At 62.3% G+C, this 24,873-nt stretch overlaps 1 protein-coding gene across 1 annotated transcript in view; it reads right to left on the bottom strand.

The window, feature by feature from the left end:
* KIAA0930 (KIAA0930 ortholog) overlaps positions 1-24,873 on the bottom strand; it is a 36,246-nt gene that overhangs the window by 10,967 nt on the left and 406 nt on the right. The window contains exon 2 of the mRNA XM_070053029.1: positions 565-716. Coding sequence (XP_069909130.1) covers positions 565-716 — 152 coding nt within the window. The remainder of the gene's footprint in view (positions 1-564; positions 717-24,873) is intronic.

Below are 24,873 nucleotides of genomic sequence, written 5' to 3' on the forward strand. Positions count from 1 at the left end.
CAGTGGCTCGGGGCTGCACGCAAGGGCCGGCCTGGCAGGGAGGTGGCCGCCGCCCCCTTTGCAGCAGGCACTCCAGCGCGGGCATGTGGCAGGGAAGGAGTCCCAGTGGACAAACCACGGGGCTGGGTCACAGGGCCCTGACTCCACAGCCCCCACCCCCACCAGTGTTTGGTTTCTAGAGGGTGTGGCAGAGGTGGCCTAACCATTTTACAGCCTGCTAGGGCTTCTGCAAAGAGAGGAGGAAGCCTGCGGACTTTGTGTGACTGACCCCACGCTCAGGTCCACCTCTGCGCCCTCGTCCCCTCACCTGTGAGAAAGGGACAAGGACCTGGACCCGGGCGGGGTGTCAGTGGAGAGCGCGCTGCCCACCCGGCCGCCCTGCAAGGCCGGGGAGGCCTGGACCCCAGCGTCCCCCCTCTGCTCTACCACTTACGCCCAGCCCGTGAGCCTCAGCTCCCTGCAAGACCAGCGGGGGCTGGGGTGGGGCTGATGTGCGCTGCCCTTCAGGGCCGGGTTCCGGGACAGGGCAGGCGCCGGGGACCGCCGAGCGGGAGGGACGCTCACCTTCCTGCCGTCCAGGCTGCTCTCGCTGCCCGCGTACGCCAGCTTCCGGCGCACATAGAAGAGCATGTCGTCCTGCCGGGGGGCCCACTTCTCCATGAAGTAGGTGGAGAACATCCAGGTCCAGAAGACGATGCGGTCATCCTTCAGACAGCCTGCGGGGCCCAGCGGGAGGCCGTGAGGGCGGGAGCCGCCGCTCCTCACCTGAGGACAGGGCTCTGGGCTGCCCAGCTCCTCCCCCGCACCCAGAGGCCAGAGGACCCCTCGGCAGCAGCCCCACCCCCACCACCCAGCCCGGCTCCAGCAGGCGGATGAATCAGCAGCTTCGATGGGAGGGGAGACGCCCAAGGAGACGCAGGGAAGGCTGTGGGGGGGGGGGGGTCCTCAGACCCCCGATGGGCGAGGAGATCCTCAGATCGCGGGGCAGGCACCACCCTCAGGGAAGGCTGTGCAGAGGGGGGTCCTCAGATCCCCAAGCATGGGGGGAGATCCTCAGATCCCCAAGCATGGGGGGAGATCCCCAGATCCCCAAGCATGGGGGGAGATCCCCAGATCCCCGAGCATGGGGGGAGATCCCCAGATCCCCGAGCATGGGGGGAGATCCTCAGATCCCCGAGCATGGGGGCAGATCCCCAGATCCCCAAGCATGGGGGGAGATCCCCAGATCCCCGAGCATGGGGGGCAGATCCCCAGATCCCCGAGCATGGGGGGAGATCCCCAGATCCCCAAGCATGGGGGGAGATCCTCAGATCCCCGAGCATGGGGGGCAGATCCCCGAGCATGGGGGGGGGGAAGATCCCCAGATCCCCAGAACCCAGCAGGCACCACCCTCTGCGGGCATCCCTCCCTCCTCCCCTCAGGCTGCCGCAGTTCCCACGGAGAGTCCCACTTAAAGGAACAGCTGCCCCTTTGCAGCCAGTCTCCACGGGCAGGCGGGAGACACGGACCCCCGGCCCTGCGCCCGCCCATTCACGCTCAGCTCAGCCGGCCGGCAGCTCCTCCTCACTGCGGACGCCATTTCTTCCCAGTGAAGATACTTGCAGTCTTCCACAGGGCAGCCAAGCCCGGGCTCTGGAGACGCGCGCTGGGGCCCCACCCCACTCCACTTTACTGGGTGACGCAGCTGCCCGCGGCTTCCCCCAGGTGGATGCGGATCAACGGAGGGAGGGTCAGCGGCCTCAGCTCCCTCCCTTCCTGGCCAATCCAACCAGCTTCCAAGTCCATTCACTGACCCAGGGCTTCCCTGCTGGGCCCCTGCCTCAAGGTAGCTCAGGGGCCCCACACCACTAGGACGTGACCTCCTGGGGGCCGGCCATCGGGCTGAGTCACGGCGGGGAAGCCCCAGTGACACCACTAACCAAAGAACACGGGCTCGGGGCCAGGCTGACCTCAGCCCTCTGACCCTCTGCCGGCCAACAGCTGCCCACTCACTCCCATGCCCACCCAGCTCCGCTGCTCCAGCAGTGGGAGAGAAAGAGGGGCTGGGGCAGGAGCCTCATCAGCCTCAGGGGCTACTGGGAGGATGGACCGTGCGCGGTCCACCAGCAGCGTCCACAGCCTCATGTCCAAAACCCTCCCCGTGTCTGCCACGGGCCCCTGTAAAACCAGGCAAGGGTGCCGCGGCCGCTCCCAGGCGCAGCCGGCTCTGCCAAGCACCCCTTCCCTTCCCTGGACAGGGGCCTTCCGGCCAGGCGCACCCAGGGCTGCTGCTCGGCCCCCCGAGGCTGCAGGGGCCCAGGACTCACACCCCACGCCTGGCACAGTGAGGCAGGAGCTCTCCAGCACTGCGCCCCCCACCCCCAGAAGTAGTGGAAGGAGTGACACGTGGAAGCCAGGTCAGCCAGGCGGTGGCCGTGAGGACAAGGACAACAGCACCGACAGCCGCGGTTTGCTGTCTGTCGTAGGCAGAGCTCCAGCAAAGCTCTGCCCATGCGCCTCCTCAGATGCTCACTGCCCAGCGCACGGAAGAAACGCGTGGCTCCCAAGAGGCTAAAGTGCGAGCCCCGGCCCTCAGAGCTCGAGCTGACCAGGCCCTCAGGTCTCCGGATTCCCCCATGCAGCAGACCCCGCCCCCAGCAGCCTGCTGAGAGAAGGGCACCAGATCATTAAACCAACTGCCTGGCGGGGGCTGCCGGGAGGGAGGGAGGCAGGGGCCCCCACCCACCTGCGGGTCAAGGGGCACAGCGCCAGGGCACACGTACAGCGTACCAGGCCCCATGGTGGCCCCGCCCATAGGTACTCCAGTCAAAACTCACAGCTGGGGGGACCACCGGGCACACACCCCGCACCTGCCCGGGGGACCACCAGCCACACTCCTGCACCTGCCCGGGGACCACAGGGCACACACCCCGCACCTGCTGGGGGACCACCAGCCACACTCCTGCACCTGCCCGGGGACCACAGGGCACACACCCTGCACCTACTGGGGGACCACAGGGCACACACCCCACACCTGCCCGGGGACCACCGGGCACACACCCCACACCTGCTGGGGGACCACAGGGCACACACCCCACACCTGCCCGGGGACCACAGGGCACACACCCTGCACCTGCCCGGGGACCACAGGGCACACACCTGTACCTGCTGGGGGACTACCAGCCACACTCCTGCACCTGCCCAGGGACCACCAGCCACACTCCTGCACCTGCTGGGGGACCACAGGGCACACTCCTGTACCTGCTGGGGGACCACAGGGCACACACCCTGCACCTGCTGGGGGACCACCAGCCACACTCCTGTACCTGCCCGGGGACCACAGGGCACACTCCTACACCTGCTGGGGGACCACCGGGCACACACCTGCACCTGCTGGGGGACCACAGGGCACACACCTGCACCTGCCCGGGGACCACAGGGCACACTCCTGCACCTGCCCGGGGACCACAGGGCACACACCCCACACCTGCTGGGGGACCACAGGGCACACACCCCACACCTGCTGGGGGACCACAGGGCACACACCCTGCACCTGCCCGGGGACCACAGGGCACACACCCCACACCTGCTGGGGGACCACAGGGCACACACCCCACACCTGCCCGGGGACCACAGGGCACACTCCTGCACCTGCCCGGGGACCACAGGGCACACACCTGTACCTGCTGGGGGACTACCAGCCACACTCCTGCACCTGCCCAGGGACCACCAGCCACACTCCTGCACCTGCTGGGGGACCACAGGGCACACTCCTGTACCTGCTGGGGGACCACAGGGCACACACCCTGCACCTGCTGGGGGACCACCAGCCACACTCCTGTACCTGCCCGGGGACCACAGGGCACACTCCTACACCTGCTGGGGGACCACCGGGCACACACCTGCACCTGCTGGGGGACCACAGGGCACACACCTGCACCTGCCCGGGGACCACAGGGCACACTCCTGCACCTGCCCGGGGACCACAGGGCACACACCCCACACCTGCTGGGGGACCACAGGGCACACACCCCACACCTGCTGGGGGACCACAGGGCACACACCCTGCACCTGCCCGGGGACCACAGGGCACACACCCCACACCTGCTGGGGGACCACAGGGCACACACCCCACACCTGCCCGGGGACCACAGGGCACACTCCTGCACCTGCCCGGGGACCACAGGGCACACACCCCACACCTGCTGGGGGACCACAGGGCACACACCCCGCACCTGCCCGGGGACCACCGGGCACACACCTGCACCTGCCCGGGGACCACAGGGCACACACCTGCACCTGCCCGGGGACCACCAGGCACACTCCTGCACCTGCCCGGGGACCACAGGGCGCACTCCTACACCTGCCGGGGGACCACAGGGCACACCCCTGCACCTGCCTGGGGACCACAGGGCACACACCCTGCACCTGCCTGGGGACCACAGGGCACACACCCCGCACCTGCCCGGGGACCACAGGGTACACACCCTGCACCTGCCTGGGGACCACAGGGCACACACCCCGCACCTGCCCGGGGACCACAGGGCACACTCCTGCACCTGCCCGGGGACCACAGGGCACACACCTGCACCTGCCCGGGGACCACAGGGCACACACCCTGCACCTGCTGGGGGACCACAGGGCACACTCCTGCACCCGCCCCGCAACCTCCAGTTTCCTTCTCCGGGCCTCTGCACAGGAGGCTCCTTCCAGCTTCAGTCAAATATTCTCTCCAGAGAGCCCTTCCTGACTGTCATTCAGCGTGCCCCTAGGCCCTCTCTGCCCACCACAGTGGCCCCTTACCCCAGTCAGAGTCCTCCCATCCACACACTGCACAAAGGCCTCCGGGAGGCACAGCCTGGCCTTAATCACCAGTAGATCCCAGGGCATACAGCAGGCACTCAATACATGCAGGCTGGACAAACGCATTATCCCAACTTAACAGCAAGGCAGGACCCAGCGAGGATGGCACCCCAGAGGCTGGTGCTCAGCCATGGCCACTTCAGCCTCAGGGCCCCTCTGCCACAGTGGGAATTCACCCTGGGCTTCCAGGAGGCGGTGGGCCGGAGAGAGGGCACCATGACAGGTCACTCCCCATGACCACCTGCTGCCATCCGGCACCAGGAGGCCCAGTGCAGCCCAGCTCTGAGACAGCGCTGCAGGACTCCTGTGAGCAGGGGCTGCGCGTGGCTGTGATCACAGATGTCACCAGCAGGGGACCACACACTTACGAACACCCTCCCGGGAGGGCAGATTCCCACACACAGCAGGAAGAAGGGCAGGCACTCCCGGAGGGGCCCCACGCACAGCACACGCGGGACGCGGGACGCCTGCACGTCCCGACACGCAAAGGGCAGGCGCTCCCGGAGGGGCCCCACGCACAGCACACGCGGGACGCCTGCACGTTCCGACACGCAAAGGGCAGGTGCTCCCGGAGGGGCCCCACGCACAGCACACGCGGGACGCCTGCACGTCCCGACACGCAAAGGGCAGGTGCTCCCGGAGGGGCCTCGCGCACGGCACACATGGGACACAGGACGCCTGCACGTTCCGACACGCAAAGGGCAGGTGCTCCCGGAGGGGCCCCACGCACAGCACACGTGGGACGCCTGCACGTCCAGACACGCAAAGGGCAGACGCTCCCGGAGGGGCCCCGCGCACAGCACACGCGGGACGCAGGACGCGGGACGCCTGCACGTTCCGACACACAAAGGGCAGGCGCTCCCTGAGGGGCCCCACGCACAGCACACGTGGGACGCCTGCACGTCCAGACACGCAAAGGGCAGACGCTCCCGGAGGGGCCCCGCGCACAGCGCACGCGGGACGCAGGACGCGGGACGCCTGCACGTTCCGACACGCAAAGGGCAGACGCTCCCGGAGGGGCCCCACGCACAGCGCACGCGGGACGCGGGACGCCTGCACGTTCCGACACGCAAAGGACAGGCGCTCCCGGAGGGGCCCCGCGCACAGCACACGCGGGACGCCTGCACGTTCCAACACGCAAAGGGCATGCGCTCCCGGAGGGGCCCCGCGCACGGCACACGCGGGACGCCTGCACGTCCCGACACACAAAGGGCAGGCGCTCCCAGAGGGGCCCCATGCACGGCACACGCGGGACGCGGGACGCCTGCACGTTCCGACACGCAAAGGGCAGGCGCTCCCTGAGGGGCCCCACGCACGGCACACGCGGGACTCCTGCACGTTCCGACACGCAAAGGGCAGGCGCTCCCGGAGGGGCCCCGCGCACAGCACACGCGGGACGCCTGCACGTCCCGACACGCAAAGGGCATGCGCTCCCGGAGGGGCCCCGCGCACGGCACACACAGCACGCGGGACGCCTGCATGTTCCAACACGCCAGCAAGAACAAGAGGAACACCAAGGACGCGGCAAGATCTGCCCCGCACCAGCTGAAAACCCCCTCACGCCCAAGGGCACAACGGAATCAGAAGAGGGCCGGTGCTGGGCACAGCGGGTTAAGCTGCTGCCTGGGACACCAGCAGCCCCTGTGAGCGTGGGTTCGAGTCCCGGCTGCTCCACTTCCACTCGAGTTCCCTTCCAACAAGCCTGGGAAAGCAGCAGAGGACGGCTCAAGCGCTTGGGTCCGTCACCCGTGGGAGACCCTGCTGGAGCTCCTGGCTCCTCCTGGCTTCAGCCTGGCCCAGCCCTGGCTGCTGCGGCCATCTGGTGGGTGAGCCAGCGGGTGGAAGAGCTCTGTCCCCCCCACCCTGTTAACTCTGCCTTTCAAATAAAATACACAAATCTTAAAAAAAAATCCATGCCTAGCTTTGTGGTAATACAAATTTTTCACGAACTTAAGACCCCTCAATCTGCATAGATTTCTATGTTTTTGTTTTTATTTTTTTTGCACAGAAATAAGTTCACCTTCTAATTCCCATTCCCCCACAAGCAGGCTGAAACACCCATGTGCCACCCGACCAGACCCCCACGGGGTCCAAGCACACTCACGGCTATGCTCTTCTCTGACTGTGGGGGCGGGGCCAGGGCCGTACAGGTCACACAGGGACACTGTAGGCAGCACATCAGGAGGACACAAGTGGTCGGATTTATCGGGGGCTTTCTCTTGTTTTCTTAATATTTTCAATAACAAGATTATGCTACTTTTTTTTTTTTTTTTGACAGGCAGAGTTAGTAAGAAACAGAGAGAAAGGTCTTCCTTCCGTTGGTTCACCCCCAAAATGGCCGCTATGGCCAGAGCTGTGCCAATCCAAAGCCAGGAGCCAAGTGCCCCCTCCTGGTCTCCCATGAGGGTGCAGGGCCCAAGCACTTGGGCCATCCTCCACTGCCTTCCCGGGCCACAGCAGAGAGCTGGCCTGGAAGAGGGGCAACCAGGACAGAATCCGGCGCCCATATGGGATGCCGGTGCTGCAGGCGGAGGATTAGCCAAGTGAGCCATGGTGCCGGCCCCAAGATTATGCTACTTTTCCCCGTGAAGGTGTGATAAGTGTCATAAGGCTTATTAGAGAGGGGCAGAGCGGGGAGGAGGGACTTCCAGTCTCCCGAGAAGGAAGGAGGGGATGGACACACTCCACGTGCGGACACCAGGAGCCAGCACTGCCACGGCCCTGACCCACGGCCTGACCCTGTGGCCCAGGGCAGGACACGTGAGGAGCTCCTCTCCCCACCCACGCAGGCGGCCAAGCCACTCGACCTCTCTGGGCTCAGAGGAGGCCACTGGACCCCAAACCTGCGAAAGAACACGAGGGGCAACGGGCCCTTCGTGTGGCCCGTGATGTCACAGCCGCCTCCCTCCCTCCCCCTCTCTCCTCTCCCGGGGACGGCCCCCCCTTTCACCCTCTCCAGGCCTGCCCCGTATGTCATGAGCCCCAGGAGCTGCCACTCCAGCAGAGAGCACCCTAGGACCCAGAACACTCTCCGTCCCTGTCGCCCTGCCACCTGGTCGGCCAGGGCTGCAGGTCGCCCCACGCCCGCCCAGCCATCAGGAAGAGACCAGCACCATGACAGCTCTGCGCTCCAGCGGGGAGCCGGAGGAGCGAGTGCGGATCCCACAGCGCCACACGGGCGGCCCCAGCAGTGAGCGAACGCGGGGCTCCCCGGGGCACCCTCCTCCGCTCGGCACCGTGGACCCTTTTAGAACCGCCAGACTGTGTGGCAGGAAGGACTGGATGAGGCTGGAACACGAGCAGAGGTCACCTGCTCGGCTGTGGGGGACAACGTGTGCCAGGTGACTCGAACCCCGTGACCCACGAAAGCGCCGTGAGTGCTGAGTCTGAGCCTACAGAGCAGACAAACTCACAGACACAGGAGACGGGGGACTGTAGCAGGGACACCGACACGCCCCAGCCCCAGGGTGACCTGCTCCTGCCGCTCTGAACCGGCGGAGCCCTCAGACCAGGGGCTCCCGGGACAGTGGGAGAGGCACACAGCAGGGAGAGCACGCTAAGCTGGGCCCCCTCGGCCTGGTGCCCGGGGCCTCCAGCTGTCCCAGGTCAGGGCCCCAAGCACTCTGGCCATCTTCTACGGCTTTCCCAAGCCACAGCAGAGAGTTGGATTGGAAGAGGAACAGCCGGGACTCGAACCAGCGCCCATACAGGATGCCGGCACTGCAGTGCCACAGCGCCGGCCCCAGGGAGGAGGCTTTCTCTGAGGAGGGTTTCCCAGGTATGCCACAGCGGACGGACCTGAGATGGGAGCAGCTTGACCCAGTTCCTGACCCTGCCCTTGGCTGCGCTACGCATCTCCCAGCCCCAGCTCCCATCAGTGACAGCAGAACAGGCACCTCCCACGGTTGCTACGGCAACCAAAAGAGAGGCCGCGAGGTGCTCAGGAGAGCAAGGGGCACCTTCCGAACACTCCAGGAGGGACACTGCCGAGCTGCTGCTATTAATAACTCGTTCACTTCCCATCAACCAGACCTTGGCGACAACAGTGACCGGATTTTAGGAGGAATTCCTTGAAACCTATACCAGTCTTTTCCAGGCCATTAAACTACCAGGCTGGGAAAGTCATGGTAAAACCCCTGAGAGTTTGCAGCCATTAAAAATGACAGTCCCGGGGCCAGCACTGTGGCATGGTGGGTAAGGCCGCTGCTGCAATGCCGGCATCCCGGACATCCCGGCTGCTCCACTTCGATCCAGCTCCCTGCAGTGGAAGATGGCCCAGTGCCTGGACCCCTGCACCCATGTGAGAGAAAAGCTCCTGGCTCCTGGCCATTTAGGGAGTGAACCAGCAGACAGAAGATCTCTCTCTCTCTCTCTCTCTCTCTCTCTTTCAAGTAAATGAATGAATCAAAAAAAAAAAGGGGGGGGAGTCACGTGTCAAAAGATAAAAATGTCCAAGGGGGCTACTCTCAAAGGAAACACACGGGGGCCAGCGCTGTGGCGCAGTAGGCTAGGCCTCCAGAGCCCGGGGTACCAGCATCCCATATGGGCCCTGGTTCAAATCCCAGCTACTCCACTTCCAATCCACCTCCTTGCTGATGGCCTGGGAAAGCAGTGAAAGATGGTCCAGTGCTTGGGCCCCTGCACCTGTGTGGGAGACCCAGAAGAAGCTCCTGGCTCCTGGCTTCGGATCAACCTGGCTCTGGCCATTGCAGCCATTTGGGGAGTGAACCAGTGGATAGAAGATCTCTCTGCCTCTCCCTCTCTCTGTCTGTAACTCTGCCTCTCAAACAAATAAACAAATTTTTTTAAAGATTTATTTATTTTATTTGAAAGAGTTATAGAGAAGCAGACACACACAGAGAGAGAGAGAGAGAGAGAGAGGTCTTCCATCCACTGATTCACTCCCCAAGTGGCTGCAACGGCCAGAGCTGGGCTGATCCGAAGGCAGGAGCCAGGAGCTTCTTCTGGGTCTCCCATGTGGGTGCAGGGGCCCAAGCACTGGACCACCTTCCACTGCTTTCCCAGGCCACAGCAGAGAGCTGGATTGGAATTGGAGCAGCCGGGACTAGAACCGGTGCCAATATAGGATGCTGGCACTGAAGGCGGTGGCTTTACCCACTATGCCACAGCCCTGGCCCCAAATAAATAAATCTTAAAAAAAAATACACGCACACATAAGAGCAGTCACCAGCCAAGGATGCACTCAGAAGGGCAATTCTGCCAGATCCCCCAAAAACAGAGCATCTCTCTCTCTCTCTTCCTTTCAAATAAAACAAAACTAAGTCAGTTTTTAAAAGCAGGGGTGGGGACAGGCACTTGGTCCAGCAGCTGAGTGACCACTAGGGGGCCCACATCCCGTGTCTGGGTTCAAATCCCAGCTGTGCTCCAGAGTCCAGCCTCCTGCAGATGCACCCTGGGAAGCAGCGATGGGTCGAGTGCTTGGGCCCTGCCACCCACAGGGGCGATCTGGATGGAACTCGGGGCTCCGGGCTTCGGTCTGGCTCAGCCCTAGCTGCTGTGGGCATCTGAGGAGTGAACCCGAGGATAGAAGGTTTCTCTCTCTCAAATAAAATCAAAGTTAAAAAATTTATTTATTTAAAAATAAAAAGAAATAGCTCCAGGCAGGGCTGCTCATACATTTTCAGAACTTATGAAATTTGGAGATTCCTTTTGATGAGGCAGAATATTGATGCCAGAGACCACACACACACACACACACACACAGAGACAACACACACACACACAGACAACACACACACACACACACAGGAAATTACAGGCTAATCTCACAGGTGGATTCCAACAAGCCTTAAATACATTATTAAAATAGATTCAGGGGACAGCGCCATGGTGCAGTAGGTTAATCCTCCACCTGCGGTGCCAACATCCCATATGGGTGCCGGTTCTAGTCCTGGCTGCTCCTCTTCCCATCCAGCTCTCTGCTGTGGCCTGGGAAAGCAGTGGAAGATGGCCCAAGTCCTTGGGCCCCTGCACCCACATGGGAGACCGAGAAGAAGCTCCTGGCCCCTGGCTTCAAATCACCACAGCTCTAGCCATTGCGGCCATCTGGGGAGTGAGCCAGTGGATGGAAGACCTCTCTCTGTCTCTCCCTCTCACTGTCTGTAACTCTACCTCTCAAATAAATAAATAAATAAAATCTTAAAAAAAAAAAAGCAGCCAACTATCTATTAAAGAGATTTGCCATGGGGCATCAGGATTTAATCAGGAACACAGGAACAGTCCAATATTAGGAAGTCTATTAATCCATTCATTCATAGCTCAAGAAACAACACTCGATCATCTCCACCAAGGCTGGAGAACATTCAATAAAAGTCAACACTTACGTTTGGGTCCTTTTCTCAAGTCTCCATAAAACTGGAATAAATAACGAGACATACGTCTCAACCAGAAAAGGGAACAAGTTAAGTATTACCAGAACCCACTGCCATCAGCATCATTCTAGAGACAACACGAAGGTGTCCAGGACCACAGACGTTGGAATGAGAAGGTAAAAGTAACATTGCTTATGATACATGACACACACGTGGCCTGGAACACACAAATCCAGGTGAAGTTCCCTCAGACAACGGGGCGCCCCGAGGCGTGTACAAAGGTTTCAGCACGTGGCGAGCCAACGGCCAGCCCCTTGGTGAGGAAACACGACTGCACCAGGCATTGGGCGTAGAACTTAAACAAGACAAAGACCTGGACAAATGGCCACGTTTACCAGGTGCTCAGCTGGGAATACGCAGATCAAGGGAGCAATCCTATCTAGCTTGCTTTACTAATTTAACACACAAGAGAATGTCTTAACACACACACACACACACACAAAGAGCCAGGGAAATCAGAGGGGGAGCCGGGGGCTCCTACCAGGGCTGATCGCGCCACACGCCACAGCCTCCCGCCACCGAAGCCCCGGCTCCCTCAGCCTTCAGACTCGGGGCTGCAGGCTGCCCCCACCCTGTGTGTGGACGGGGTGGACAAGCAGGAGAGAAAGGGGCCAGGGGCGTTGGTGAGGGGGCTGCCAACAGAGCTCAGCCCACCAGCCCTTAGTGCCAGGGGCCCTGCTCTTCTGTCGCTGGCAACCAGAAGTCTCCTAACCAATTCAAGACCCACCGACTTCCAAGACGTAAACCCAGCAACCTCCCTCAAGCCCACCTCGCCCTGCTGGCCGCCACCCGGAGCCCGGATGTTGGTCCTCCCCGGGCACTGCTGTTGCCACACAGCTTCGTCCACTTCTATCGCCAGGTGTCCCCTCGCCCTGCACGGCTATGCCTGCAGGGTTTCACAAACCCAGCATTCACCCGCCTGGGGCTCGGCCGCCACCACCCAGCCTAGGTGGCTGCCTGCTCCGGTCTCCTTTGCTGCCCCGTCCCAGGTCAGATGTGTCAGTGCTGGCCCCAAACCTCCAGTGCGCCTTCCTCCTCACCCCTCCAGGCTCTTTGCAGAAACACACCCTTCTCCCACAGCTTCGAAGCTGCACGCCCCACCCCAACGCTCCCTACCCGCTACAGCCCCGCGGCCCCAGGGCACTCACAGAACCTTCATTCCCTGTGGCCGAGTGCCCCCTGCTGGTTTCCTGGAAAGGTCCAGATGGCACCGGTTTCAGGCGCTGGGCGCCCACGATCCTGCCTCAGCCACAGCATATCCACAGCAGTGCACTGAGAAGGGCCCGGGCCAGTGAAAGCTTATTTATAAGAAAGGGCAAGGCTGGCGCCGCGGCTCACTTGGTTACTCCTCCGCCTGTGGCACCGGCATCCCATATGGGCACCGGTGCTAGTCCCGGCTGCTCCTCTTCCAGTCCAGCTCTCTGCTGTGGCCCGGGAGGGCAGTGGAGGATGGCCCAGGTGCTTGGGCCCTGCACCTACATGGGAGACCAGGAAAAGCACCTGGCTCCTGGCTTCAGATCAGAGCAGCTCTGGCTGTAGCAGCCATTAGGGGAGTGAACCAATGGAAGGAAGACCTTTCTCTCTCTCTCTCTCACTGTCTATAACTCTACCTGTCAAATAAAACAAAAACAGGCGAGGCCGCTGGGTGAGGCCGACACTGTGGCACAGTGGGTTAACGCCCTGGCCTTTAGTGCTGGTGTCCCATATGGGCGCCGGTTCTAGTCCTGGCTGCTCCTCTTCTGATCCAGCTCTCTGCTGTGGCCCGGAAGGGCAGTGGGAGATGGCCCAAGTCCTTGGGCCCCTGCACCCACGTGGGAGACCTGGAAGAAGCTCCTGGCTCCTGGCTCCGGATCGGCACAGCTACAGCCGTTGCGGCCATCTGGGGAGTGAACCAGTGGATGGAAGACTTCTCTCTCTGTCTATCTCTCCCTGTAACTCTGTCTTTCAAATAAATAAAATAAATCTTAAAAAAAAAAAAAAAGAAAGAAAGAAAGAATGGGCAACAGCGCCGATCTCTCCCGGCCACGGGTGCCAGCACCTGCCCTGCCACACTCGCGACTTCTCCTCTCTGACCGTTTAATTCACTGCTGTGTACTCAGACCCTGGAACAGCGTCTCGTGTACAGGAAACATTAAACACCCACTGACTGAATACATAAAGGAAGTGAGTTGAGTAATGAAAGCAGGACACTGCTGGGACACGCTGAGACCATGGAAGCCACAGGGAGGAAGTGTGGAAACAGAACCAAAACGCGCACCACGGGGCTTCAGGCCGCGCACGACGAAGCCGGTTCCTGGGACCAGCAGCTGGCCCCCGCTCAAGCCATGGGGGACCCGAACTGATCTAAACTTTCAGTGTTGAAAGTAAAACCACGGCCGGCGCCGCGGCTCACTTGGCTAATCCTCCGCCTGCGGCACCAGCACCTCGGGTTCTAGTCCTGGTCGAGGCACCGGATTCTGTCCCGGCTGCTCCTCTTCCAGGCCAGCTCTCTGCTGTGGCCCGGGAAAGCAGTGGAGGATGGCCCAAGTGCTTGCCCTGCACCCATATGGGAGACCAGGAGAAGCACCTGGCTCCTGGCTTCGGATCGGCACAGAGCCGGCCGTAGCAGCCATTGGGGGGTGAACCAACAGAAAAGGAAAATCTTTTTCTCTCTCTCTCTCTCTCTCTCTCACTGTCCACTCTGCCTGAAGGAAGGAAGGAAGGAAGGAAGGAAGGAAGGAAGGAAGGAAGACCACGAGAAGAGAAAGAAACCACAGAGAACTCACGGACTCTCTCAGAGACAAGCTGTTCAAAGCAGAACCCAGGAGCTATCAAAGAACCAAATGATAAAGCAAACCACATAACAAGTAAACATTTCTATGGAGAAAAGCCCAGCGCCTCCCCGTACACACACCATAGCTAGTGCACAGCACAAACCCCACGTTGGAAAAGTAAGTGCCATCCTCAAACGAGGGCCATTTCCTCAACAAACACGGCACATTTTGCACAATGCCTAAAAAGAGGGGAAAGCACACACATGGGGCCGGCACTGTGGCATAGCGGGTAAAGCGGCCTGCAGCACTGGCATCCCAAATGGGCACCAGTTCGAGTCCCGGCTGGTCCCGATCCAGCTCTGCTGTGGCCTGGGAAGCAGTGGAAGATGGCCCAAGTGCTTGGGCCCCTGCACCCGCGTGGGAGACCCGGAAGAAGCTCCTGGCTTTGGATCAGCTCAGCTCTGGCCGTTGCAGTCATCTGGGGAGTGAAACAGTGGATGGAAGACCTCTCTCTCTCTCTCTCTCTCTTTGGCTCTACCTCTCTCTGTAACACTGTCTTTCAAATAAATAAAATAAATCTTTAAAAAAAAGCACACAGACACAAAAAGGAGTTCAACTTCACAACATAACAAAAATGTAAATGAAAATTACACAGTTCTATTCCACCACCCCCACCCCCGGTCAGATTTGCAAAGGGCGAAGCATCTGCCAACTTCCAGCCTGAAGAGGCTGTGGCGCCAGGGACTCGGCGCCCTCCTGGCAGGACAAGGCCCCCACCCAGCCAGTGCTGGAGACCAAAGTCCTGGGTACTTGTTATTACCTTTGACTTGGCAGGTTCCAGGAATGAATCCTCCCCTATGTCTCATCACATGTGCAGAATCAGTTAATTATGACAGCACTTTTTATTTTTTTAATTTGTATTTATTTATTTATTTATTGACAGGCAGAGTTAGACAGTGAGAGAAAGAGAGAAAGGTCTTCCTTTTCCATTAGTTCACCCCTCAAGTGGCCGCTATGGCCAGCACATTGCAGCCGGCGCACCGCGCCGATCCAAAGCCAGGAGCCAGGTGCTTCTCCTGGTCTCCCATGGGGTGCAGGACCCAAGCACCTGGGCCATCCTCCACTGCCCTCCTGGGCCACAGCAGAGAGCTGGCCTGGAAGAGGAGCAACTGGGACAGAATCCGGCACCCCGACCGGGACTAGAACTCGGTGTGCCGGCGCTGCAAGGCGGAGGATTAGCCTAGTGAGCTGCGGCACTGGCCTGACAACACTTTTTATAAAATATCAGAATCATCTTATCAATTGGGAAGTAAACGAACAGGTTAGAAAACATACACGGGGTGGGGGACAGACCGGTGCTGTGACAAAGCGGGTAAAGCCGCCACCTGCAGTGCCAGCGTCCTGTATGGGCCTGGTTCAAGTCCTGGCTACTCCACTGCAGCAGGAGGTAGAGCTGGAGGGGACGGAGCCCCGGGGGGGGGGGGAGCAGGGGTTGGTGTTCACCCTCAGGGGCTGAGGACCCCAAGGGTCTGGGGGAGGGGCTGAGAGGGTGCCCCCTGCTTCTCTGCTGCGGCCTGTCTACACCGGGTGCCCAGCACAGGCCGTCCCGGGCTATGTGGGCCAAGGGTCACGAGGAACACCTCCCCACAGCACGCATGCTCGGCGGCCGCCTCCCAGGGTGAGGGTCAGCTGGCATCTGGGGAGGCGGCCGAGTGGCCGGGGCAGGATGAACGGGCCTCTCTGGCGCCTCAATGGGCCTTTCTTCACTCGTGCCTCTCAGGGCCTCTCGGGCACAAAGGACAAAGAGGCACTGGGGAGGCCGGCTGCCCTGACGAGGTCCTTGGAAGCGCTGGTCAGCCGGGCCCCACGTGAGCAATCGCGTCCTCTGCCCTGGCCTGAGGGAAGCGTGGGGTTTCCAGGGCATGAGGGGCGGGCGGGACAAAGCTCAAACCCCCGTCCGGTTCCGGCTTCTACAGGAAAAAGTCCAGGCTCCTCGGCCGGGCCGGCGGGGCCCTCGGGGCAGCCCCCAAAGTCTGCCGTGGGGTCCCCAACAAGGCCACCAGCCTTGGCCCCCCTCCCCCAACCAAACGCCCTGCACCTCCTCCCTGTCGCCGCCTGGGGTCCACATAAACCGCCCGACCCCCAGCTGGAACCCTGCAAGGCGTACCTTGTGCTACCTGCGCCCCAGACCTGACCCCTGGCACCTGTGCGCGCCCGCGGGGCTGCTGTGCCTCACTGATCTCCCTGTGAGGAAGCCAGGGCTCAGGGCAGCCGGCTGTCACCCTGCCAGGCCAGGCCAGGGCCGGCCCACAGCCCACAGCCCCCCTAGGGCCACACCCTGGGCTCAGCACCAAGCTCCCTGGTTCTTAACTCCCCTCCCTGCTGGTGGGTGGGGGAGGGGCCTAGGGCAGGGCCCACCAGAGGCGGCCAGTAAGCCCAGGCTCCCTTGTGAAATCCTTCAAGTGCTTTTCCAACCCTCACGTCACACCCGTGACCTCCCTAATAACCCACCGCACAGCAAAGGAAGCCGAGGCCCTTACGGCCGGCGACCCAGCAAGTTCGGGGTGGGAGCTGGGATTCGAATCCCGCTCTGCTACCGGCTCTGCGTGGGGCAGCGTGGCGAGGAATGAGTCTCGACCATGACCTCCAGGACCCTTTCACAGAGCGGCCACCGGGTCACCGTCTCCATAAAGCAGTCCTCAGGATCCCCGCACGATACCAATGACCGCAAAACCCCAGCACCTGCCCTGCCGCTGCCACAGCCGGGTCCACCCTCCCGATTGGATCACCGAACCAAACCGGCAGCCCCAGACCCCGACTCTCCTCCTCCCAACTCCCGGTCCACAGATTTCTTCTGCCACAGACGTGTTCTCCCCCACGACAAGCTGCCGTGGCTGCTCTGAGTACTTCCCGGGCCTCCACTGCCACCCACACAAGGCACCCACGTCCCCCATCCTGGTCAGCTTCCACACGGGCCCTCGCTCCCCAGCTGCCCGGCCAGAGCTGCCCTCCCGAGCTCACTGCACCAGGCTCGGAGCTGCGAGCCTGGCACAGGCGGGACAGATCCACCCACACGTGCGCCCGTCGTGTCCACGCTGCGCCAGCACTCGCTCACTGCAGGCTCTCTGGGGCCGACACGCCAAGATGCAAAGCCCATCACACTCCACACGAGACGAGGAGTCGCGGGCACTTTCTGGGCAGCGGGCAGACGCCAGGGCACAGTGCCGCCTTCCAGCTGCTCCCCCACCTGGCCTACTCCCTCCAGGAACCAGACACCCCAAACACACCCCCCACAGGCGGCCTCTTCTCCCCCTGGCTCCTCACACCTGGGGGTCTCCAACTCCACGCTCAAGCTCTGGGCTCCTCCCCAGAAACACCCACTCCTCTTTCACATCCCTCCTGGATCCGCACTTCTTCTAAGACCTCCTTCCTGGGGGCACCAGGCTCTCACTCACCCACTAGAGCACAACAGCTGTCCCCGTGGTGGACGCACTGTGTGAGTGTGGCGTGGACCGTCCACCGGCCAGGACAATCAGGTCCCAGCCCCACTGCTTGCTGTGACACTCAACCTCCCTGGGCCTCAGGTCTGCATGCCCAGTCTAAGGTGCTCCAGACACAGTGCTGGGCTCCCAGGAAGAGGCGGCGCTGGGTGCTCTGGTTCCAGGCGTCCCTGGGAGAGAACTGGGCCTTGGGGAAGGCTGCTGGGCGCAGAGCCTCCCTGTCGCAGCCTCTGGGTGGCAATGACCTCATCCCACACCTGCAGCAGCACCGCGCTCTGGCTGAGGCTGAATCACCTCACCGGGGTCTGTTGCAGGCAGGGAGGGCTCCCAGGGCCCGAGAGCAGGTGCCCACTGTGCACAGGGCAGGAGGGCCCTGGAATCCCAGCCCCTCCTCCGCTCCTGACAGGTGGGCAGCCTGGGGGTGGCCTGAGGCAGGAGCAGCCAGGGCCCAACCTGGGACCCACAGACTGTGCGGGGCCAGCGTGGACACCCGGGCCCTCAGGGTGCAGCCCCGGCTCTCGTGACGTGGAGGGAGTGGGGGCGCTCACTTCCATCACCCGGCATGCCCCCGTGCTGCTCCTGTGGGCTCACTCTGAGCGGGGCCAAGGGTCACATCCAGTGCCAAGTGGCCCTGTAGGGGAGCTCAGCAGGGCGAGAGCGAGCAGCCGCACAGAGGAGACAGCGCGGTCTCAGGCTGGCGGCGGGAACGTGCAGGCGCCACCGGCGAACAGATGCAGGAAGTGGCCGATTCCACCAAGGGGCAAGGAGGAGGCCGCGGAGGGCGAGAGTTAGGCCTCCAGACCCAGGCGTGCCGACAGCTCCAGGCAGAGGGCGCAGCAGGGAGGAGTCCTGTGGCTGGGCCGGGCTGGGCGGCAGGGGCAGGTCACCAGGGGTCTCGGGCTTTTTGCTCTGCGGGATCCAAAGGCCATTAAAGGCGGGAGCAGCACGGTGGATCCGGCAGGGCCAGGCAGGTGGGGGCGGGAAGATGGCCCAGAGACAGCCCAGGACCAGTACAGCTGACGGCGGGGGCGAGGGGCCCCCTTCACAGCTCGCAGTCAGGGAACGTGCGGGCCTGGTAATGAGTCCAGGCTGGGCTGCTGCGACCTGTGGCACACCCGGGTGAACAAAGATCTCCCAGCACAGGTGGCGGTAGGACCCGGGCCACACGGCCCCCGAAATACGCACCTCGGCAAAGGAGCAGGCAGCGGGAGCCGAAAGGCACTCTTCCTCCCCTGCCCCGCCCGCTCCCCTGAGGCAGGACCCGAGACCCTCATCCCAGAGGAGCAGGTGCGTCCACACACCCCAGGAAAGGATCCTCGTCTGCAGACACAGGGACCCAGGGGAGACTCGGAGGAGACAGGCCAGCTCGCGCCATTTCACCCAGTACCGCATCGCACCTATCCACACATGCGCCAAAACTAGCAGTCACCCTGCGGCTCTGGGCCACGCTCTGGGAAGCCAGACACACCCCGCACCGAATCAGGGTGTGATTTCCTCATGTTAGTCCGCCTCTTGTTATAGGGACCTTGGCCATGAACCTAAAATGGGAAGAAAAAACACCACTCGCCCCTCTACTGGCAGTGGGGCCTGGAGACCCAGGAGTGTCTGGGTGGGTGCCACGGTGGCTGTGGCAGGAACCCTCCACCTCCCCCGACCTGTCAGCTCTGCAGAGGCAGGGACAGCCCTACTTCAGGAGTGAGGTGACGATGGCCGCAAGGACCCAAAGTGCACTGGGGCAGCAGTCACGGAGGAGGTGAGAAGTGAGGAGGCACGAGATTCTCATGCTGTAGAGGTGCCGATGAAGCAATGTTCTAGAAAGAACTGGAAGACAGACGCCCAGCGCAGGGCTGCCGCACTCCCGTGTCTCCCCGCTCCATCAGAGGACAACACCCCTCCTGCCCTCGGTGTGAGGACAGAGTGGAGAGGAGGGAGCGCTTTGTCAAAGCCGGGCTTTTGTTCTCGGCCTGAAGAACAGCCGAATTGTATTCTGCTTCCCTCCCCTGCTCGTCACGGTCACGTCCCGAGTGTGCAAGGGCATTTTCCAGGATTCCGAGCAAACACGCAGGATGTCTATTGTCACGGGGGCTGGCGCGGTGGCGCGGCAGGTAAAGCCTCTGCCTGCGACACCAGCATCCTGTATGCCATCGGTTCGAGTCCCAGCTGCTCCACTTCCAATCCAGCTCCCTGCTAACTCGGCCTGGGAAAAGCAGCGGGAGACGGCCCAAGTGCTTGGGCTCCTGCACCCATGTAAAGGACCTGGAAGAAGCTCCTGGCTCCAGCCTGGCCCCGCCCTAACTGCCATGGGCATTTGGGGAGTGGACCAGCAGACGGAAGATCTATCTCCCTCTGCCTGCCTCTGCCTCTCCTCTATTAACTGACTTTCAAATAAATAAATAAATCTTTTAAAGAGAGAGAGAGAGAGAAAGAAGGAGAGAAAGAAAGAATGAATCCAAATGTAAATAACAGAGAAACTGGATCCAAGCTAAGTTTGCCAGGATGTGGGACCAACTCTGTAAACAGTCATGTCCATTCAACTTGTGTGCACTTAAATAACGTTTAGGGCTTGAACAACAGAGAAAATGTTTGAGGAATTTTAACTGAAAAAGCCTGATTACTTTCCGGGCAGGAGGGGCAGTGGGTCCAGCCACTGCCTGCCACACCAGCACCCCGCATGAGTGCTGGTTGCGTCCCGGCTGCTCTGGCCCGGCCCGGCCTGTCACGGGCAGCTGGGGACGGACCAGCAGGCGGAAGACCTCGGTCTCTGCTTTCAAATTAGTAAGATAATCTTAAAGGGGGGAAAAAAGGAACTCTCCCTCTTTCTCTGTAACTCTTTCAGATAAATTCATCTTTAAAAAGTGTTCTATATTGAATATCAAATATTATTTGAAAAAGCTCTGCAAAGGTCGGAGACCCGGCCTTTGAAAGCTAACAAGTGTGCCTCTGGGTGACTGGGGATGTGAGTAACTTCCCCCTCTGCTGTTTTCCAGCGTCTGATACGCATGTGACCTTTGTTTAGGGATGGTGAAGGTGCTTCCAACAAGTGTCTGCTTCGGGCCTCTTCAGCGGCCTGGTGGCTTAGTGATGCCCCCAGCCAGCCCTGCCCCATGACGGTGGGACCCCCAGGTAGCAGGGCAGCACAGCAGCCGGCTGCAGGGACCACCCTGGGGCTGGGGCCCTTGGCCTCAGTTTCCCCAAAGGGATCAGAGTCCCTGGCTCAGGAGAGCCTCCTGAGTTGTTCCAGCCCCGGCACGAGAGAGACCGGAACCTTAAAAATAGGTTCAGGAACTGAAAGAGGCCCCACTACCCTGCTCCCAACAGCCACACTTCCTCCCCACCGCAGTAGCCGACAACCAGCTCCAACTGCCTTAGGGTTTGGGGCCACTCGGGGCCCAGCAGACCCAGGGAGATCGTCCCGGGTGACTGCAAAGCGGTCTGACACAGCCGTGCCTCTAAGAGCGGGCGCCGGGCCAGATGTTGTGTTTCCTGGACAACGGCGGCGGCAGCAGCGCAGGACTCGTGCCGGGCTGCACCTGCCGTGTGTCACTCACTACCTGTCCCTTGTCTCTGCAGCCCCACGTTCCCGGAGTCCACTGCCTCCACAGTCTTCCTCTCTACCATGTCTCCTCCCACGTCTCCCACCCGCCACAGACACCCAGCCACACCGTGCCCAGGACAGCAGCAGAGGGCCAGCCGGGCGTACAGAGCTTGTCCCAGTTCACAGGTGGTCCTGGGGGCCTGGAACGCTGTGCCTGGGCAGTCCAGAAGCCAGGCCTACTGGCAGGCAGCCTTCGCCTCGCTCCTCTGACCCACGCCATGCCCGCGATCCAGGACGGCTGTTTGCACTGGAATTCCAGCCTGGCCACCGCCCAGCTACATGGCCTTGGTGAGTCACCTTCCTGCCTGAAGCTTAGCTTCCAAGCCTGCAGAATGGAGCCATGACAAAGCCTCCCTCCACGAGGGCAGGACGACAGCACACGCGGCAGCTGCAGGTGCAGGTGCAGGGCAGCTGGCCGAGCAGATGTGCAGCCGCCTGCGCTAACAGCCATGGCGCTCCCACAGCTCATGCCCACAGAGCGCCCCAACCCGGCTCCGCTGAGTCCCAACTTCTCAGCTGCGGAACGGAACCGGAAGCCCCGGGGACCCCCTCCCGGCCCGTGAGCCTCTCTGCCCCCCTATTCGGGCCAGCCCCGCCCAGCCACAGCCCTGCTCTCAGGCTGAGTGGGCGACTGTCCCCTGGACAGACAGCACTGTGGCCCCCTGCGGCGCTCCTCCCGGGGTGGGCCTCAGCTCTGTGTAGGCCCGGGCAGGGGCCGTGTGTGGGCCCGAGCAGGGGCCGTGTGTGGGCCTGGGCAGGGGCCGTGTGTGGGCCTGGGCAGGGGCCGTGTGTGGGCCCGGGCAGGGGCCGTGTGTGGGCCCGGGCAGGGGCCGTGTGTGGGCCCAGGCAGGGGCCGTGTGTGGGCCTGGGCAGGGGCCGTGTGTGGGCTCAGAGAGATTCTGCCACCTTCCAGGTCCGTCCCCTCCAAACCTGTGTTCCCTCCTCCCGACAAAAAGAAGAGGGTGACACGGTGAGGGGGATGGAACCAGACCCTCCTCCAGCCTGGGACACTCTAGGCAGAAGGCTCCCAGGATGCTCAGCGCGGCAGCACGAGTCCACCTCCCCCTCCCCATGCACCCCTCCAGCAGGTCCTGGGGCCGGGTCACTCATCAGAGGTGCTGTCTCTCCTGAAAGCCGGCTGCCCCGACACGGGCTGACGTCCAGGGCGTGGGGGAAGGCCCGAACTCCAAGAGGAAGGGTCTGCTTCACGCATCTGCACGTCACACGGCCTGGTGCTTGCCGGCTCGGGGACCCTGGAGCTCCGCACGAGCCCCCGCCGCTGGCCAGCCTGGTCCATCCGTCACCAGGAACCACCAGCGGCATCCTGTGGCTGCAGTACCAAAGTCCAGTTCAGGGCGGCCGCAGCCCCGGCGGCCTCCAGCCAACAGTCACCTGCGTGTTCGTGCACCTGGCCTCTCTCTCCCAGCCCCAAGTGCCCTCCCGTGAGGTCTAGCACAGAGCACGCCTTGCACATGGCAACACATGGCGACTGCTGAAAAAAAAAAAATTCTTCTGCATAGACTGCGTAAACGAAACTCCAAAATCAGGTTTGGATCCACGAGGGGCCGTTCACCACGAGGGTGGAGCAGTGATTCCTGCACTGGGAAAGCCAGTAGCTCCGTGTCGCCCACAGACAGACACGACTCAGAGTGGACAACACCGTGCCCAAAGCCGGGAGTCTCCACCAGAGGCTCCCCAGCCCCTGAAGACAACCTCTGGACACAGCAAGGTTCTGAGTAACCTAAGCACCGACTAAACGGAGAAAAATCTAGGGTTTAGATCCCTCCCTGCATTGAACAGGTTGCCACAGCTGCAGCTGCAGATCCAGGGCCTGCGAGGGTTAAATGATTGAGTGGACATCAAAGGACCGGTCTGGGCCAAGCAGGGGGTCCTAAGGTATCTGGGCCATGAAGTCCCTATTAAGGTCTCTGAACAGCTAACTCCGCATCTGAAAAGCCAAGACAGGCAAGGCCCCTCTCAGGGTTAAGATGCCAGTCTCCTAGGCCACCCACACCCTTCCTCAGCCGCGTGGAAATGAATTCTTTCACCACTGTGCTGCCTATGGGACAGCACCCCTGGACGTGCCCCATGCTAGGCACCGAGCGGGCCGCAGGGGCAGTGTGCCCTCGGGGGCTCACTGGCCAAGTGGGAGCCAGCCACACAGCCCCTGACAGAGCCACGCAACGCACCTACAGACCGTCCAGACTGGAGTGAAGGAAGGGCCCGGGGAGGCAGCATGGGGGCCGACACCTGATGGAAGAGTCCCACCTGCGCGGGCGCGGGAAACGGGCAGCACCAAGAGGGCAGAGCTCCCGGGACCGCAGGGGCGGGGCTGGGAGCACGGAGGGAGCCAGGGGAGGAGACCCCGGGGATGCCGGGAAGTCAGGGCACGGCAGGCCTGGCGGGGCTCCCGGGAGGGGCAGGCTCTGGGGTCAGACTGGCCAGGGGTCAAGCCCAGCTGTGCCACCTCCTCAGCCTGTTGCCTCTCTGCTCCTCCCCCAGGACGGGGAGATAACCTTCACACCTGGCTGTGTCAGAGTTCACGGACAGAACAGGTCTCTGAGGACGGCCCTTCCGCTCCATGGGCCACCCCATGCCAGGACAGAAGGGGCAGGTGGACAGGGTGTGGGGAGGGGCTGCTCAGCAGATGGCCCCAGGCCCCTCCCAGGTCAAACATTCTATGCGAGGTGTCAGGTTCGCCCACCAGGCCAGCACGCAGTAGGTACTCGGTGCATGTCTGCGGAATGAATGAGTTTCTGCTCAAACTGAATCTTTCCAGAAAACATGCCTTTGGAGCCTGTGTCCCCGTCCATCCCCTACCACACCCCCCCACCCCGCCCACGATGAAAACTCCATCCACAGCGGCCCGGCTGGCCCTGCTCCGCGTGCCACAGAATAAAGGATTCGAGTCTGTCCGCTCCCCTCATCGCAGCCCCCCGGGTGTGGCCTGCCGGGGTGGGGGGGGCGGACAGCCTGGGGAGGCCACGTCCCCGGTGCTGTGAGTCACCCTGGCTCTGCGGGCCTCAGTTTCCCCAGCGGTGAATGCAGGGGGCACTGGCAGAACCTGGAAGGCCCACAGCCCCACCCAGCAACGCTCTGGCCGCTTCAGAAATCCCCAGCCCAGACTGGGGGTGGGGTGGGGGCGGCGACAACGTGGTATGAAGTCATTCCTTGCAGAGGAGGGAGGGGTCTTCTCGTGCATAAATGGCAACCCCGAGCCTACAGGAGAGGGGCTCCTCCCCAACTCGGCCCTGAGCACGAGCGGTCACGAACACATTACCTCACAGCCAGCCAGGCCGGGAGACCCCTCCCACACCTGCAGTCCCACACCTCAGACAATGGGAGGCACCCCCAGCGCACTCCACCCAGCAAAATCACGCCCAGAGCGGCGGCCGCCCCCGACTCCCTCGGCCGAGCAGGTGGGCCCAGGGTGCCGAGGCCCAACAGGTCCCTGGGCAGAGCTCCCCGATGCAGGGCAGAAAGACAAAGGCTCCGGCTACCGGGCTGGGCACAGAGCTGGGGGTCCCCCCAAACCCCGCGCTGCCGCGGCACCCCGGTCCCCGGGGTTGGGACTCCCAGGGAAGGGAGGAGGAAGAGGAGGAGACGCACACCCAGACGGACGGACACAGGGAGACGCGGAAAAACTGCGGGGCACGAGGGTGCGGGGCGCACCGGGGACCCGAACCAGAGCCAGGGACACACACAGGACCCATGCGCAGGGACGCGAGGGCACCCGGAGGACAGGACACGGGGAGCCCCCGAGACGCCCGGAGGCAGAGGCGCACGCAGGG

The sequence above is a fragment of the Oryctolagus cuniculus genome, chromosome 11, assembly GCF_964237555.1.
Source record: "Oryctolagus cuniculus chromosome 11, mOryCun1.1, whole genome shotgun sequence".
Lineage (NCBI taxonomy): Eukaryota > Metazoa > Chordata > Mammalia > Lagomorpha > Leporidae > Oryctolagus > Oryctolagus cuniculus.